Raw genomic sequence first — 18,926 nt, forward strand, 5'->3', positions numbered from 1 at the left:
ATTCAAAGACCCTGGGATTTCTCTTACCTCCCACACCAGTTCTACATGCTTTCCAAATGCAAGTGTGTGAAGAGCTATAGGGTCAAGCACTTAAGGGTCAGAGCACACTTTAGTTTACACTGCATGTGTGATGTTTTCACCGTTTACTCTTATGAAAATCAACTTAGTGTAACTATAGACAGAACTATAGTAGGTGAGGAGCATATTCTAAAAAATAAGTATTAATAATAATAATGGCCATCTACTAATAATTTAATGAGGCTATTTGCAAACTACCACTTCAAAGGTACGGTTTTTCATGACATCCCATATTTTGCTTTATGGCTATAATAATATAATCACATTTGATCTAACAATTATTTTGTAGGCTGTACCCATTTTTACTATGGTCTTCCAATGAATACCACATTTAAAGGAGTTACAATGACAGCTGTAGTAAATTTGAACAAAAATACCACATTTAGACCACATTTACTGTGCTAAAACTATTACACAATATATATATATATATATATACTTAGTAAATCTGGAATACAATTGAATGCGAAAAATAGCTACAATTTAATAGTAAAACGATTCTCCGCTGTCTTGTCATGGTTGTGTCTCAAACCTTCTTGGGTTATTAATTTAGACAGCATTTTTGTCCATTGCAGGCATATGTTCGATTTTTATCTGATATGTAAATATTAATATATATTTTTACCTTTAGTGTAATGTACAATACTTCTGGCACTGTTACCATAATTTAACTAAGAACACGCCTATGATGTCCAAACAATGGTGCCTGGATAGGCGGCTAACTAGGCTTTGAGACGCAGTCCAGTTCAGCATGCACACCGCAGGGAAGATGAGCGCTTGTGCTAAAATCATTCACCATTCTACCTTTTAGCTTGCTGTCTGGAAACAGTCTGATGGACACATATCGTTTTAATGCAGAATAAGTGAATTATATGAAGCATATACATATTAATCTTGTAATTATAGTGCTTCAATTGGTTAAATCTTGATGAATGGATATCTTGTTAAGCGGGATAGCTCTAGCAGCTAGCCTGTTAGCTTACCGGTGAACTCTGCTACTTTGACCGACGACGCTCAACTTCCTTTTGGCGTAAGAATCACGACGGACCGTGGTCTCGCGGGCCTTACCGGGGTTTGTGTTTCCATTTGTATCCATCGGCTGTGGTAAACTCCAGGTAAGACGGTCCCACGGCTGTCACACGGTCCTATGTGATGCAAAATAGGCTTGTATTAGATTGTTAAATTAACGTTTGAGCCAAAGAGTTTTATACATGAAGCATAAGTTTGTACTTGGTTATGCTGTGTATCTGAGGACACAGTCTCTCCACAGTGAGTCTTCAAAGTGTTTTAAATATTAATTTAAGCATTTTTAGATCAACACATGTTAAAACTGAAATATAAATACACCTAAAAACGAAGTAAACTCACTCTTGTACAATGGTACTGTTTTATCCATGTACTATAGTATTTAAAGACGACTACTACTGCTTAAAGGAATATGATTGTATTACCATAGTACATGTCCAGAATATTGTAAGTCCAAAACATGGTAATAATAGCAGCACAGTACCTTTGCCAGTGTGGGTTTTAGTCACAACTGTGATTAAAAATATAGTTTTAATAACTTGAAACAAAAATCCCTTTGGCATTTATTATGATTTTACAGTAATAGCAATACAAGTATTAACTAATATTGTGTGGTTACTGTAGATATGTTTTTAAAAAGTTAAACGTCCTTTCTCTTTCCTTTTTCTTCTCCGCAGAATGGCAGACAGTGCCAGTCTTCAGTTTGTGAGCCCATATGCATTCGAGGCAATGCAGAAAGTAGATGTGGCCAGACTAGCAGCTTTAAGCGACCCAGAGCTGCGGCTCCTGCTGCCCTGTCTGGTGAGGATGGCTCTCTGCGCCCCTGCGGATCAGAGCAACACCTGGGCACAGGACAAGAAGCTCATCCTTCGACTGCTGTCAGGTGTGGAGGCGGTGAACTCCATCGTCGCACTGCTTTCTGTGGATTTTCATGCTCTTGAGCAGGACGCTAGAAAAGAGCAGCAGCTTAGGTGGGTTCAGAAGAAATTTCTTCAGGTTGGCCATTCTGTATCGTTGGCATAATATATCTGCTTAGTCAGTCTCGCTCAGAAGTGCTCTGAGAAGCTGAGAGGGATTTTATGGATGGGATTCTGCTTGGATATCTAATTATATATCTGACCAAATTTTCTCCATACAGGCATAAGGCTGGAGGCTCTAACGGTGAGAGCATCCTGGTCTCTCAGCTACAGCATGGTTTGACTCTGGAGTTTGAGCACAGTGATCCTCTCAGGAGACTCAGACTGGCTCTCAGTGAGCTGTTGGCCATTATGAACAAGGTTTAGTGTTCTTTTATTAACTCCTGAATAATGATCTGCCCTTCAGATTCTTGTGCAGTTTAAAGAGGAAATGTGTCATTTTTCTTCAAATTGAATTTTTACAATCTAAATGTAAGCAATTGACATCGGACTTGCTGTTTGGTGTCAATAGTTGTGCAGAAATGTTTAAATATTGTAATTTCAAAACATATGAATATATAAGGCATTTATAATGTTACAAACCATTTCTATTTAAAATAAAAGCTGTTCTTTTGAACTTTCTATTCATCACAGTTTCCACAGAAATCTTAAACAGCACATCTGTTTTCAACTTTGAAAATACGAAATGTTTCTTCAGCATCAAATCATCATATTAGAACGATTTCTGAAGGGTCATGTGACACTGAAGACTGGAGTAATGATGCTGAAAATTCAGCTTTGCCATCACAGAAATGAATTACATTTTAAAATTAATATTAATTTAATATGAATTCATATTAAAACAGAAAACGGTTATGTTAAAATGTTAATATTTCACAATATTACAGGTTTTTGTTCTGTTCAAATAAATAAAACATAAAACGCTTCTTACCAAAACATTAAAAATACTGACTCTATATAATACATTTAATGTGATTCTTTAGTTTTCACAACACTGCAAACCTGAAAAACTACATTTTAAACAAAAAAATTATAAATATGCTATGTATCTTTATTTTATTCTATCACACATCAAAATAGTGTTAAAATATCTTCAACAGGTGGCTGACTCTAATGGAGAGTTTTTCCTCAAGTCCTCCGAGCTGTTTGAGAGTCCCGTGTACCTGGAGGAAGTGGCCGATGTTCTCTGCATCCTACAAGCAGGTGAACGGTGTAACTTTTTTTAATGTAAAACCAAAATCGTTTAGCAAACTTGACAACTAGAGAACAATCATCTCAGTAAATATTTCCTTCAGCATGTCAGAAATGAAGACCTAGCTAAACATTTTCTTCAGCTTTGCCTGTAATTTGTCTTTATCTAATGTTTTGTCCTTTTATTTACTGTCTTTAAAGATAAAACTATAAATCGGTCTTAAACGAGGAAAATTACTTCTTGATTTTAAGTTTATCTGCTCCCAACAGAGCTGCCTTCTTTGCTGCCCATCATTGATGTGGCCGAAGCCCTGCTTCACGTGAGGAATGGGGACTGGTTCTTGTGCCTGCTGGTGGCAAACGTCCCAGACAGCTTCAATGAAGGTATGTCCATCACCTACTGAAATATTATGATTTACTTTAAAACCTCAGATATGTAACTCAATCCATTAGCTTTCCTATCCTTCAAAGACAACATACAAAATCTATGTTTATCAGATTTGTTTATTAATTAAACAGTGATCCACCGCTAGGGTTGTAATGATACACCAATGCCACGGTTCGGTTCACATTACAGTTTTGGAGCCAAGTTTCGGTTCGGTTCTGTTTGCTGTGGTGGCAGGGTTCATGGCAGGGCACCAGCAATAATAACACTAGATTCACTTTTAACTTAATAATAACAACAGAAAAAATGTAACTTATTAACTTTTGTCTTTATTAACTTTATACTTTGGCTTCACGTTTTCTTTAGAGCAGTTAGCATACCCGAGTAAACTAAAATGAAATTAATGCCTTCACTGTAGACTAGTCAGAAATAATCTACTAATTTTACCATTTACCGTAATGTAAAAAAAAAACAAGCAAATTTCTCTGAGGTGAAAGAGATTTTTTTAAATCTCGTAACAAGCTACGAAAATGATGTTGCTGGGACTCCACGGTAGTATTTAGCCAACCTGGCTAAATGGGGAAACTGGCTGTTTTTGTGCTTCCACCATGCAATTTGAGCGATCTCCCAAGTCACGTGACATGCAAAGTTAGTGTATATTTAGTAAATAATATTATGATAATAATATTTAGTAAAAATACAGCTCTTATTAGTTGTTAAAAGTGTACTATTTAATCAAATGTTAAGGAAGAAAGTAAAGTGAGAGCTGTGCTGGGGCAGCAGGGGGCGAGGCGCGGCGCGTGTGGTTCGACCAAGCGGCAACCTCCCGCAGTTTCTCTTGAAGCAAATACGGAAGTGACTTAAACTGCATTTCATCGACTGGCCTCTAGGGACAGGCTCCAGAAGGGAGCAGAATCTCATTGTGCCCCATGTTAAAATGCCCAACTTTACAGCAGAATAAAACATGTTTACAGCCTGGTACAAATTGTGCTTTTGGTCTAAACGGCTAATTTTGCCCTTCATGACGACTGTGCGGGGGGTGAATTTTTTTATAACTCATTCGTTTACATTATTTAAAGCATTAGAGTTCTGCATAATTAAGGGAGTGGCCACTTTGAGTGACAGGTGGATAGCCATTTATCTGCTGTCTGTTAGTCATCGCGTCACTTCAGCTCCGCCCACGTCCCTCCTTTTTGCCCATTTTCTGTTATCCGGGAGTGACGCGCTGCCATACTTTGTGCTTCAGAACGGCTCATCAGAATCCTATGGGTGATGTCACAGACACTATGTCCAAATTTTTTTACAGTCTATGTATCGTGGTTTTTCGATTCGGTTTGAATATCGTTACACCCCTATGCACCAGTCATGATTTTTCATGGCAGATGAAGTGAGTTGGCCAATTCTGAGACCAGTTGCAGATTTTTTACTTTTATTTGTTGTAGAGATGCACTGATTGCAATTTTCTTGGTCATTTCTGATTTTCTCGTGTGACCTGCCCAATACCGATTTTCTTTCTAATGGTGCGTTCACACCGGACGCGATTTGCGCGAGTGATTTACATGTTAAGTCAATGCAGAGACGCGAAATGGCATTCTGCGGCGCGATTCGCAATACAAATACAAGACGAATTATAGCTTGAGACACCACAGAGACATCAGAGCCAGCGGCAGACGTCAGAAGGACTGGCCGAGGAAAGGTTGCTCTCGCCGGCGTTGACAAGCGCTGAGCGCCGCTGATCCGCTGGAGCTCACAACTCCGAAAACGCCAGATAAAATGTTCAAATAGGCACTCTTTATACAAATAAACCACAGATTTGAGCTTTAAACAACTACATTAACCCTCAGAGCCCGACGGCATCGCCCACGACGTCACACGGCACCTCCGATAAATATCTATATTATTTCATGAAACTTTTATCGATTTTCTTACCGTTTTTTCCAGCAGAAAGCTAACGAGCTAGCCATCACGGGGGTGTCTTTGGTGTCTTTGTAGCCTTTACAGAAGGTTTTCTATCCAGCCTGGAACATGTGCATCTTTTTGGAGTTGTTCAGCAATAAATCAAAACGCTTACATCCAAGATATATCCACTTGATGTCCATAATTTATAAATTTTCCGTCATTTTTGCCGCTAGCGCGATGCTAGCTGCCATTTTGGATGAGGGTTTGACCAATGACAGGCTGATCCGTCATCCACGTTGGTGTGCGTCATTACGCATGAACCACAGCTCTGTTATTGTGAAGAGAGAGAGACGCACGGCTAGTGTTGAGGAGAGAGAGAGAGAGACGCGCTGCAGTTTTTAGTAGTTTTGTGGAGAAAGTTTGAGGAAAAAGTTTGAGGAGAAAGTTTGAGGAGAAGTTCCTGATAGGAACTGTTTTGAGGCTTGGCACCAGTAAATATCCAAAATCCAAAGAGGCCAAAAGCGCCTGGACTTTTTTTGGAAAAATGTAAATAGTTTTGGTTCTGTATAAGTTATCATGTTTATTCCTGAGTTCCAGGACTCTAAAGACTTGAACAAACTGTTTTCCAGAGGAAATATGCTTAGCTTTTATTTATTTGTGTGTGTTTTCAATAAATATTTGAGTGATTCAATTTCCGTTTTATGTTTTCATTTGTCTTTATGGTCCCATAACTTATTTTACATTCAGGTGACATCAATGCAACACAAATATACTGACAGAGCAACTTGTCTTGAAAAAAAAGAGGTATGTCAATTGTCTGTGCACAACAGGGTTGATGTTTTACAAGCTTTTTTAGTAAATAACACCAGGCGGAAAATTAATTGTAAAAATACCCTTAGGTCTTAAAGGGTTAAAGGTCCCGGTTTTTGTGTTTTTTTTAAGCTTTGATTGTGTTTACAGTGTGCAAAATAACAAGTGTTCATGTAGGGTTATGAAATTTACCTTGCGGTTATTATGGGTGGCTCAATAGCGCGGTCTGCGGTATTACCGGCGTTTTTTTTTTTTTTTTTTCAAACCTAATTTATCCTGATTTTACTGCATAAAAAGCTCTGTTGTTGAGTTATTATGTAGCATAAATTGTTGCTTTTTAACTGACAAAGAGACACGTTTTAAAACATTTTTGTTTATTGTTAAATGCAAAACAGCAACAAGAACATGCCTTTTCCCATTTAAAAAATAAAAGAAATCAAATAATTTTAACGTATCACATAAGAAAATGCATGTTCGATTTTGAAAAACGAAAGAATTCTAAAGTAGGCTATCACATGAAAACAACGTTTGAAAAACCCCCCCCGTGAAAATACAGAGAATAAACGAAATTTTACTTAAGCGTTAACGAAAGTGATTTAGACCTGGGTTATCATGTCCTTGTTTCGCGCTAAGAACACCAACATATTAACCTTATGTGGTTTCAGGGAGGATCGCATGGGGGTAACGATATTCCCCGCGTCACTGAAAACTCTTTCTGACGGTGTGCTCGTTGCACAAATACACATGTATTTGCGCGCGACTTTGGACAGCAGCGGAAATCTAAACTGATTATCGCGCCACCAGGACAGTGGATTCACGTTGGAGTCGATGCACTCCTCATGCAGATAGCGACTGAGCTCGTTATCTGCTCGCACTCACTTGGGTATGGGCGCTGACGCAGAAGTTGTCCGTGACTTCAGTAGGTCTCCTAGCCTGGGAAAACCCAGACAACTTCCGGCAAATTTAGATTTGCTCTGCAAGTAGTCTGGCAAAGACCCCATTCAAGCCCATTTCTAAACCCTAGAAATCGCGGCACCAATTAGAAACGTTGGGGCGGGCTTTAGACGATGACGACAGCGCAGCGACATTGAAGCAGATTTGCCGCCCGCCGTGGAGCATCACTCGTTCGAATCAGCTATCGCATCTGTTTTAAGCCATTTAAACTTTTCCTTTTCGTTAAAACCCGAGCAAAGAACAACACTCGAAGCCTTCATATCTAAAAAAGATGTTATCGCTGTCTTACCGACTGGATTCGGCAAAAGTCTGATACCAGCTTGGCCCTTTGGTGGCTAAATGAATGGGTCTTAGCGAGAGCCCTCTGGTAGTGTTAATGTTTTACAAAATATAGTTTAAGTCCTTTTCAGGCGTGAATGTAGTTGTTTAAAGCTCAAATATGTGGTTTATTTATAAAGAGAGCGCCTTTTTTTAAATTTGTTCTGCCGTTTTCGGAGTTGTGAGCTCCAGTGGTTCAGCGGCGCTCAATCGATCATTCAGCCCGCCGAGAGGCGCCTTTCCTCGGCCAGTCCTTCTGCCGTCTGCCGCTGGCTCTGATGTCTCTGTAGTGGTTAAACCGTCTCGTCTTGTGTAGATCTAACGGCTGATCTTTGCTCTCATTAATCTATAATTTGTTCCTAGACAGATCGTTTTGTCTGAGGGCAAAGTGAAGTTTCATAACTTTATATTTTTAGGATATTAAACTTTACCGTTGCAGTCTCCTAGCGCTGACTTTGACTGAATTGCTTTATTTATTGTATAGCTTCTTACACCTTTTACTTATACTTTTATAATTGCTATTGATGATCACACATAAACTGACATTTAACAAAAAGAGACTGGGTTGTGTTTTGTGTCATATTTAATTTATTACAGTGATAATCATAGCCTATATTATGCCTATAGTGTGTGTGTGTGTGGGTGTGTGTGTGTGTGTGTGTGTGTTTTTAAATGTAAACGAAAAGTTTATATTTCGTTTTGTTATAAACATGCATTGACGATAATATGCATTGCCTGCACTACATATATACTGAGTGATACTGTCAAGAACGCTGCTTGTCCATTAGCAGAGTAGGCGGATTAGTGTCCTCCCGTCCTCGGGAGTTCATTCTCCGGAGTCAAACTTGGTAAGTCACGGACGCAAGTCAGAAAAAAATTTTTTTAACATAATAATAGCCACACGAATGTGGTTCAGGCAACGCGTAGCTAGGCCTACATTGATTATCTTATATATTTATAATAAAACTAAGTATAAAACACCCTGCCTCTTTTCGTTTACATTTTAAAAATAATATATTAAACATTAATATGTGGTTTAGGTAAGGTGACCAGATTTCTGAAATGGAAACCGGGGACATTTCCTATTTGAGAACACAAGTACAGACAAGAACACATATTGAGAAACGGCCAGAGTCTCAGATGTTTCTCCGTCGCTCTGCATACGTCATCTCCCTCATCGCTCTGATTGGTTTTAGGTCTATCCAATTGCGCCGAGAGGCATTTGAGCGACGCCCGTTGGTGACGCCCCTTTGGAAATGATTTGTCTATGAAGCTTTGCCAGACCATAACTCAGTTACCACTGAGAATGGTCTGGTTTTAACCAGGTTATAGGTCTCCAAGAGTTTTTTTTCTTTGCTGCAGGTGGCACCTCCACTTGCCCTTCGTCTCCAACCACTGACGCACTGGCAGCGGTCTCTTCGATGAGTGCGGATTTTGTCTCCGTGTCATTGATAAAATTGTCCCTATATCGAGGATCTAAAAAACTGGCCTTTGCCAAAAGTTTTTGTAAGGCAGCTGGTTCATACTTCCCCTGTAGAACACTACACATTGTGTGCTTTATGTCCGATGTTAAGGTGGAATCCTCGCTTGATGGTTTAAGCATATCTTCTGTCAGGAGTTTCAGGACGGGTTTGACAGAAGACACTGTAACGTAGCTTTCGCCAGACAGCAGATCCGTAAACTCAGCCGCGGGTTGGGTACTCGTGTATCATTATTAATTTATTTAACATAAAATGCACATGATGAATTGTAAAACAAGGCCACAAAAAAAAAAAAAAACTGAACACTGCGGTTGCCACGGTTTCTGCGGTTGCTTTCCTTCCTCTGCGGTTGGCTTGTCAATAGCGCGGTTTTACAATATTGCGGTTACCGCGACAGCCCTATGTTCATGTTTCATGTTTAAAAAAAACAGTATTTTTCACACAATTTACTTATCTGTATACTGCTGTTTTCACTGTCCTCAAAACGGCCTGAGAATTTCCTCGTTCTATGAAGTCCCTCCTTCAGAAACACGTAACGAGTTCTGATTGTGCCAGCGGTTCCCGTGTTGTGATTCGACAGCAGCTTACGGCACGTTGCCTGGGAAGGTCACGCCTCTTACCATAACGGGGAGATGAACGCGCTCAAACTACAGCGTTGCTGGCCAAAGAAAGGTGATTTGACTCCGGGATGAAAATAACAGCGTCAGATGGCGACAAACGCAACCGAACCGAACCGAACGCAACACTTCCTCTTCTCCACGAGGGAGAACAAGACCACGCCCCCTTTTTCGCGTATTCTTGTGGGCGGAGGTTAGTCAACAAACTGTTCTACTGACGTAATTAAAGCAGGATGTACATGGATGTAGTCCAAACTGGCCGTTCGCTGTAGGCTTTGAAAGGGAACTTCTGTTAAATAAAATATCTCGCTTGGCATTGAACTTTGAGCTTTATAATTTTACAGGTATTATTTATGCTCTAACAGCAACATTACACACTAACTAAAGTTTGAAAAATGGGATCACGAAGAACAGGACCTTTAACGACTGAAAAAGTCTTAAAACTACGTTTTGTCACACATTAACAGTAGATTTTAACAAAAAAAGACGTGTAAACACAGCCCATGTCAGACATTTCTCAACGAGACGAGCTGCTGGCAGAAGCCCCTCCCATGACGCGTCTGTTGTGCAGTGAATGTCACACGCGATTCGCGCGAATTTCACGCGCAAATGAAGCGAGTAAACTCAAAATGTTCAAGCGTCCACCTTTGCGCGAATCGCGTCCAGTGTGAACGCCACATAAGAACTATAATTGAAAGCATATATATATATAAACAAAAATCTACTTTTCTTCAACGTAAAATTTTATTTTCATAAAAAATGTCCATAATAAAATAAGAACAAATAAACAAATTGCAAACAACAGCTCAAATAAATGCAATAGAATAAAGAGAGATATAAAATAAAACATGCCTTTTAAGTTTTTCCGGTGGGTAGTTTATTACAGTAGGGTTATTATTCAGGTAAGAACTACTATAGAAATGAATCAAATGTAAAATAACACTGGATGGTCTTCATAGTAAACATTAAATACAAATTAATGCTTACAATTAAATGCTTTTATGCAAATTCATGCTTTTGTTCTGAGATTCACATGACAGACAGCAGCAGGAATATTAGGCTGCTGTCACTTTAAGAGCTTATGCATGGATCCAAACACTGTTACACAACATGTTATCTTTCTCAACTATTAACATTCCAAAACGGACTGTATTTATCTGAATACTTGCCAAGACAGGCATTTTGACATTATTTTGTATGCATTTGACTGTTTAAGCGCAGTAAGCCACTCATTTTGGTACTTGCGACTCAAGCTGTTTGAGAGGCGGCTTTATGCGAGCGCCACTTATAGATCAGAGGTGTTCACACTTTTGGTGTGAGCACGAAACCTGCGGGAATTACAAAAATGATGCACAATACAAGCACTATTTAACAGGAGCGAATGAGAGAGTGAGTGAGAGGAGTGGACGCAGGTGTCACTTCACCATTGGAGGAAAGCGAGCTAGAACGCACAGCTAACGTTATTGCTTGTGCCGCTGGCTGTTCAATCCGAATGACAACAGACAAGATTTTCTTGTCTGACAAAACTTCTCTGAGTCACCTGAACGCTTACAGCGCCCCTGTGAGGACATGTAACAAACTCAACTTAACACTAGCAATAAAATGGACCAGCTCGGAATAGGAAAGACGTGAGGCTGACCGGCCAGTCACCGGTCCGGGCCGATCATGCAGAAAATCGGTTCTGGTCCCTGTCCGGTCAATCGGTGCATCTCTAATTTGTTGTTTACTTGTACTCTATAATAGGGCAAACTGGCCTTAAGCAAAAAGTATCTTTAGCTATTTGAAATTAGAGGCAACTACTGTATTTTAATCCAAACAAAGATGCTACACACATGTAGCATGAACAGTTGTTTTTGATTTGAATTAGATTGTATCATTTCAAGATTCAAAGCAGAAACACAATGGTCTGACTTTAGATTTGTGAAATTATGCTGCATAAGACACACCTGCTCAAAACAAAAACAGCTGACAGTGCAGGGATGACGTTCAACCCCACCCCCTGGTTCCCTCGAGATTTTCCAGTGGGGGTTTTCAATTAATGAATAAAATAAAGCCTGTGGTAAACTGACGATAGCTGACAATACTTTGACGTTTTTTTCTACAACATAAATTGCACATGCCCATACTGAAAATGTGCATTTTGAAGCAGTTTGCGGAACAAAACTGTGAGGTTATGTTTACCACAGGCTTTATTTTACTCATACATTGAGAAAACTCATTAAAATATCTCGAAGGAACCAGCTTCGAATCAGTCTTCAGGGTTCTGATGTCAACCCTGCTTCACTCAATTGCGAATTGTCTTTAAAATCAGTTTAAATGAGTTGTATTCAAGTGTTTCTGGTTTTTGACTCTGGTATGTACGATTGTTTTCCTTTTAACATACCAAAATATAATAATGTTTCGTTTTTCTTCATTGACTGTAAAGCCACATGAGAATCAATTTTACTTTACATTTGATCTGCCTTATGTGGCCATTGCACGATCATCCGAGAGGTGCTAAATTTCCTTTTTGATGAGTTTGGCTGCTGATTATGTGCAATTTGGGCTTAGGTGTGTTTTTTGCACCTCTTTATGTGTATGTGGGTTTTCCTCAGAGAAACCCGAAGTGGAAATAAAAACATCTCTGAGTGTCTGGTATCCTTTCATCACTCCCAGGTCCTTGTTGAGTCAATAGCTTATTTGTGCGAGGCCCCATTCAGAGCCAGTTTAAAACATTTCATATTATTGAATGGCCAATTCTCAAGGCTCATTACCTAGACAGGATCTTTCATTGGGAGAATATTCCGCTCAAGGCTGAATCATTAAGGGAAAGAGCTTGTCTATAGAGATACACTGTAATCAGATGCAGCATGAATTGTGACGGACTCGGCTACGTTTTCTCTCAATCAGATGGTTTTTTTCATAAGAGACTATTGAGACTAATATCATTCCCGCACTCAGTCATAAAAGGTTCTCTGTAATTCTAATCATTCTGCGCGGCAAACTGTCATCTGTGGTTAAAATCACAGAATAAAAGGGAAACCGATATTTTAATTCAAGGTGAGCACTTGATTCAGAGCCAAATAAAGAACAGCTTATTTAAAGATGTTTGTGGAAAATGTTAAAATAATCTCACCTGGGCCATAACATAGAAGTTAAGCTGTGGTGCTCACATGAACATGTAGGATCGAATCTGGTCTACATAACATCCCAATAATGGAGGAATGGAGGTCTATAAGACTTGTAGAAAGCTATGTGTTAGCACCACTCATCTCAATAAACTGAGACTAGCCCATTCTTGGCCCTTTTATTTCATAGCCAATTTTCTATATCCATCCTCTAATGTGTCTTATAATAAAAAGTGTCAAAAATCCCAAAATTAGAAATAGATATAGATAAATCTCTTTATATATTTGGCTGTATATTGAGACACGAAATATGTCAAAGTTGAAACGTTTAGGGTTGGTAGGAATTACTTAAAAAAAAAAAAAAATGTTAATGCTCACCAAGCAATTGTTTGATTTAAAAAATACACTATAGCCCTATTCGAACAGAAATTGTTTCTCGTGGTGTTGTAAGATATTTTCACCATTGATGGACTAGTCTGTGATTTTATTGCCGTCTGAATCCAGAATGTCAGTGTTTTTCTCCCACCACCCGTGTAAAAATCCCTGGCCGAATTACCTACTGTTTTTTGAAAAACACAAAGGTCGCGTGGTAATTTAATTGCCGTCTGAATCCACATCTCTGAGTTTTCAAGAATAGATCACTTCAAATTTCACTGTTTATATCCTTTTTGACCACTGCTGAGCACCGTACGGTTGCGCTTTGCTGTAATTTGGATGCATTTTAAAGATCTAGCCTTTTATTACTGAAATACTGGCAAGTATTTACAAGAGCAATATATTTCATCACCAAAAATCAAAATAAAAAATAAAAAGAAGAAAAGCACGTAAACATTTGAAATGGGCCGTTATTACGGCAGGCAGCAATTATAAAGTATGTTAAAATCACCAAGCAGCATTATGTTTACCTCATGTAAGTAAGAGGCTGTATTAACTTATTTCCGCTCATTTCCATGTGGAATAAAATGACATCCTTTATTTTGAGATAAAATACAAGACCAAAAACTATTTTAACTATAATGTGCGTCTATACATCTTCCTATTTTTAAACAGATTTAAATAATAAAAAATAATTAGGTTATTATTTTCCTATTATTCAATTAAATATCCATTTATTCTTATTATACCGAGGATATGACCTGTTATTGACCATGTGAGTAGTGCGTTCCCACAGGTGCGCAGGATCACAAAACTCTCCACCGGGAATAAATCACCATCTGAATGCTATTTAAATTGCAAATTTATTTTTACGGACGTCCACGTGAGAATTAATTACCGTCCGAATAGGGCTTATGACTAATATTGTGAAATATTTGTGAAACTGCTTTCTGTTTTAATATATTTTGAAATGTAATTTATTTCTGTGATTGCAAAACGGATTACTCCAATCTACCGCCACATGATCCCTCAGAAATCATTCTAATATGCTGATTTGCTGCTTAAGAAACATTTCTCATTATTATCAGTGTTGAATACTGTTGTGCTGCTTAATATTTTTGCAGGATTCTTTGAATAGAACTTTAGAATTAGAACATTTATTTTAAATAGAATTTATTTGGCATTATACATGTCTTTACTGTCACATTTGGTCAATTTAATGCGTCATTGCTGAATAAAAGTATTAATTTATTTTTAAAAAAAATCAATCTTACTGAACCAAACCCTTGAACTGTAATGTATATAATGAAAAAATAACAATATTAGTATCTTTTATGTGGCATATAGGGTGTTAAAAATGTATAAAAGCAGCACATTTAATCAAAATTGCTTGTTTCGTTCGTGTCTCCAGTGTGCAGGGGATTGATAAAGAACGGAGAACGGCAGGATGAGGAAAGCGTGGGTGGCAGACGTAGGACAGAAGCTCTCCGGCAGCTCTGTCAGATGAACCCCTCTCAGGCTCTGAACATCAGGGCCATGGTGGTGAGTTTCCAGCACTAGACCACCTGTCATGCTCTGTAATTGGCTGCAGATAAAGTGATCAGAACAATGTGTCATATTGATGTCAAAATCTTTTCACAGGTGGAGGAGTGTCATCTTCCAGGTCTTGGTGTTGCTCTAACACTGGACTATAAGCCAGACACAGCAGATGAGGCGGTCAGTCCTCTGGTGTCTTATGTCAGCGGCCTACTTCTGGGCACCAATGGAAAAGTGCGCACCTGGTTCAGTATGTTCATTCGCAACGGTCAGCAGGTAAGGAACAACAGTTGCACTAAAGCATTTGATGATTACCTACTTTATAAACACATGAAATCAAGAATGTTTCTCACTTCAGAGGAAAAGAGAGAGCAGCTCAGTGCTGTGGCAGATGCGCAGGCAGCTGCTGTTGGAGCTGGTGGCCATCTTACCCCGCTCTCGCAGTACCCACGTTCCCAACGACAGTGATATGGACTCTGAGAGCAGCTCGGGGTACTCTGGCCTGCGGGAGGAGCATGTGGTGAAGGCCAGTGCACTGCTGCGGCTCTATTGCGCACTGATGGGGATCGCTGGTCTTAGGTATGCCACAGTTGACACAATCAGGTCTTTACAGTATAAATATAAGTGGTGTAGTAGCTCTTAACCACATGTAACTTAGGCAATTTTAGGAGGATCTATTGACAGAAATGGAATATAATATACATAACTATGTTTTCAGTGGTGTATAAAGACCTTACATAATGAACCGTTGTGTTTTTGTTACCTTAGTAGGGCACTATGAAATCCGTTTTATTTTTTCCCAAATTCGTTTTTTTTCTGTTTTAATTTGTGGGAATTCAGTTTTTTTATTCTTAACTGTTATTTTTGTCGTAAAAAGAGTGTGTTTTTAATGTTAATATAATAGAACAAAACATAAAATAGGAATGACCTTAAATTTATTGAGGTAACAAACATCACATTTACTTTTCAGGACAAATACCGCATGATGCAACATAACACTGCACTCTAAGCACTTCAAGTCACAACTAAATATTAGTGCTGTGAATTGATAATAAAAAAAAATTAATCGCATTTTTTCTGTAATTAATCATGATTAATTGCAATTAAAAACATTGGAGTTTTTAATATTTTGATATTGTAATAATTTCAGTTACTCTCCAAATTAATTTAGAAACAATTTAAAGACAGCATATTTTAAATGTGTGTTGTAATGGCATCTTTTTATGAATGAACATTCAACACATCTTGAACATCAGTGCTACTGTCACTTTAAGATTTACCTCTGCCGAACATGATGCGGATCAGACGCGCTGTCCTGCGCATCTCATTTTCTCTCAAGTTCATTTAAGACATTATTTTCCATACAGTACACTAAAGTGCATTAAAAACAAGGCAAAATACTGCAAGCACTGCTCGGCTCGGTACTGAGATCTTAGCGTTGAGTTTCTTAACTTTTTCACCGTCGAAAGCAGAGCTGTGGTGAGCCGCTTCGCCATACTTTCATTGTTTTGAAGGGGGAGCTGAAATGACGGGAGGGGTTGTGTCGCCCAGATTTGCTTCCCCCGGTCTGCATATGTAAAATTCCGGGAAATTCCATGTTAACAATAGATTCCGCGTTAATATGCCAATTCCGCGTTTCCGTGAACGCGGAAATCATAGGGCCCTACCTTAGAATGAGCCATTTCTATCTCCATACACCGCGGGTCCCTTTACAGTGAAGTCATGCGCCGGCATGTTTCTACAGTAGCCCTAAACGGACAAACTGCTCTACAGAGCGCTAGCTTCTCTCTGCTGTCTCAGACGACAACATCTGTCCTGTGTTGGCCACCGTAGCTTCTCTATGTGCTTGAAAAGGAAGGGGTGAGCGGTGGACGGTTGCAATTCGCAACCTCTCCGCTAGATGCCGCTAAAATTTACACCGTGCGCCTTTAAGCTGCTAAACTTAATTTTCCATAATAAGAAATTCCTGGCTCCGTTCCATGACGAGGTTGAAAGTTATGGAATTAACTCCACCTGTTTGATTATGTTCAGTTCCTGTTGACAGCGAATACCTCTTTGAAGTGTTGCAAAGTTTTAAAGATGGTTTCAAATGTTTTCCCTCCACAGGCCAACAGATGAAGAGGCAGAGCAACTGTTGCAGTTGATGACCAGCCGTCCACCAGCCACGCCTGCAGGAGTGCGCTTTGTCTCCCTGTCCTTCTGCAAACTACTGGCATTCCCCACGCTCGTCAGGTACATTTTTTGCTGCTAATACTCCACTTGCTATACCCATTGAGATAAATTATGATTTAATGATTGGGTCATATCATAAATTAATTAAATTTTTCTCCATGAGGTCCACTTGTATTATACCCAAAACGAAAAAAACCCCAAAAGTTTTAATCCAGATTTGAGTATGAATCATTTTAGCTGCTGATCATTTTGGAAACATTACTTAAACACAACTGTCAGTATTTTTTTTTTTTGATAGAAATTAAATTCTTTTTTACAAGGATGCAATAAATTGATCAAAAGTGACAGTAAAGACTTGCATTATTTCAAAATATTTCAATTTTAAATAAATGCTGCCTAAACGTATTTATCAAAGAATCCTGGAAAAAATAATTACAAGTTCCACTAAAATATTAGGTAGCATAACTGCATTCAAGTGTTTCTTGCGCACCAAATCTTATATTATAATAATTTCTGAAGGATCAGGTGACACTGATGACTTTAGTAATGGCTGCTGAAAATTCAGCTTTGCCATCACATGCAAATATATGTTTTATATTTTAAATAGATATTTAGAAAACAGTTCTTTTAAATTTTAATAATATTTCACAATATTACTGTTTTTACTATATTTTCTGATCAAATAAAGGTAGCCTTGGTGAGCATAAGAGACGTTTTTCAAAAACCTTAAAATATCTTTCCAATCCCAAACTTTTGAATGGTAGTGTATCAAAAGTCAAAAGATCAAGGAAAAATGTCATTGGCCCTTTTCACATTTCCGGGTTTCTCAGAAGCGGAAGTCGTCATAGTTGGGTAAACTTCTATAGTGGGGAATGAGAGACTACATTAAATATATTTTTCATTTTCCCATTTGCTCAAATAGCTAAAGAAAAACTCCACTATAGTGTTTTCACAACTTTCAAAATAGGAAACAAATAGAGAGAAATTGACAACGGCAGTCGAAAGAGAAAAGAGAAAGATGTCAACTTTACGGACACTCCCATAGCAGCTGTATTAGAAACACCCTCACAGCAGCCTTAACTAGTTTTTTGTATTTTGATGCAAAGGTTATTTAATGCAAAGTATAGGTTTATAAATGTACATGCATAAAAAAAATGAAGCTGATGGCGATTAAACGCATCATCACTGTCTGAAAAAGGTCCATTGCTCGTGATATGACCCCTTTAAATGTGTAACATTAACAAGTACTTTAAGTGTTTTCAGTAAAACATCAAAGATTGAATGTTCTGTCACTGCTGGTTGTTTCTGTATTATTCAATATTCAATAATTCAATACCCATATTCAATAATTCAATACAGTTTAGTTTGATTGTAACACTTTACAAAAAGGTTCATTAGTTAACATTAGTTAACTACATGAGGTAACATCAACTAATAATGAACTGCACTTATAAAGCATTTTTTGTTATCTTTGTTAATTTTAATTTCAACATTTACTAATACGTTATTAAAATCCTGTTAACATTAGTTAATACACAGTGAACTAACATGAACAAACCATGAAACAGCTGAATCTTTGTTAACGTTAGTTAATAAAAATAAACAAATACAGTAACAAATGTATTGCTCATGTTAGTTAATTCATTAACTAATGTTAACAAATGAAACCTTATTGTAAAGTGTTACCAGTTTAATTTACTAAAAATCTGGAGTGAAACCCATGTGCGTCATCATCGCTGTTGTGTCTTCTCTCTGCAGTACTCCAGAACAAGAGCAGCTGATGGTAATGTGGCTCAGCTGGATGATAAAAGAGGAGGAGTATTTCGAGAGGTATGACAAGCCTGGATGGACAAGCCCTTCAAACCCATAATAACCAATAAATGCATTTTACAACAGTCTAAGTATGCCAGTTATTTTATGATCAGCAAGAAGGAAACGCTTCTGGAGAAGTAATAAATGACCGGAAAGAGAATTTTTATGCATGTACCCAACGTATGTTTATCCTGGTCCGGATCCAATTAGTTTTATTTCAAAGAGAAGTATTTGGAACTAAGTTTTGA

The 18,926-nt window shown here is 38.3% G+C and overlaps 1 protein-coding gene across 1 annotated transcript in view; it reads left to right on the forward strand.

Annotated features, from left to right (window-relative positions):
- The first annotated feature begins 809 nt into the window (after window positions 1-809).
- ints2 (integrator complex subunit 2) overlaps window positions 810-18,926 on the forward strand; it is a 36,135-nt gene continuing 18,018 nt past the window's right edge. The window contains exons 1-10 of the mRNA XM_079803902.1: window positions 810-1,193; window positions 1,782-2,075; window positions 2,243-2,381; window positions 3,122-3,224; window positions 3,483-3,596; window positions 14,570-14,700; window positions 14,800-14,970; window positions 15,053-15,273; window positions 16,801-16,926; window positions 18,625-18,696. Coding sequence (XP_079660028.1) covers window positions 1,783-2,075; window positions 2,243-2,381; window positions 3,122-3,224; window positions 3,483-3,596; window positions 14,570-14,700; window positions 14,800-14,970; window positions 15,053-15,273; window positions 16,801-16,926; window positions 18,625-18,696 — 1,370 coding nt within the window. The 5' untranslated portion in view covers window positions 810-1,193; window position 1,782. The remainder of the gene's footprint in view (window positions 1,194-1,781; window positions 2,076-2,242; window positions 2,382-3,121; window positions 3,225-3,482; window positions 3,597-14,569; window positions 14,701-14,799; window positions 14,971-15,052; window positions 15,274-16,800; window positions 16,927-18,624; window positions 18,697-18,926) is intronic.

This window comes from Gobio gobio (genome assembly GCF_949357685.1).
Source record: "Gobio gobio genome assembly, chromosome: 22".
Taxonomy (NCBI): Eukaryota; Metazoa; Chordata; class Actinopteri; order Cypriniformes; family Gobionidae; genus Gobio; species Gobio gobio.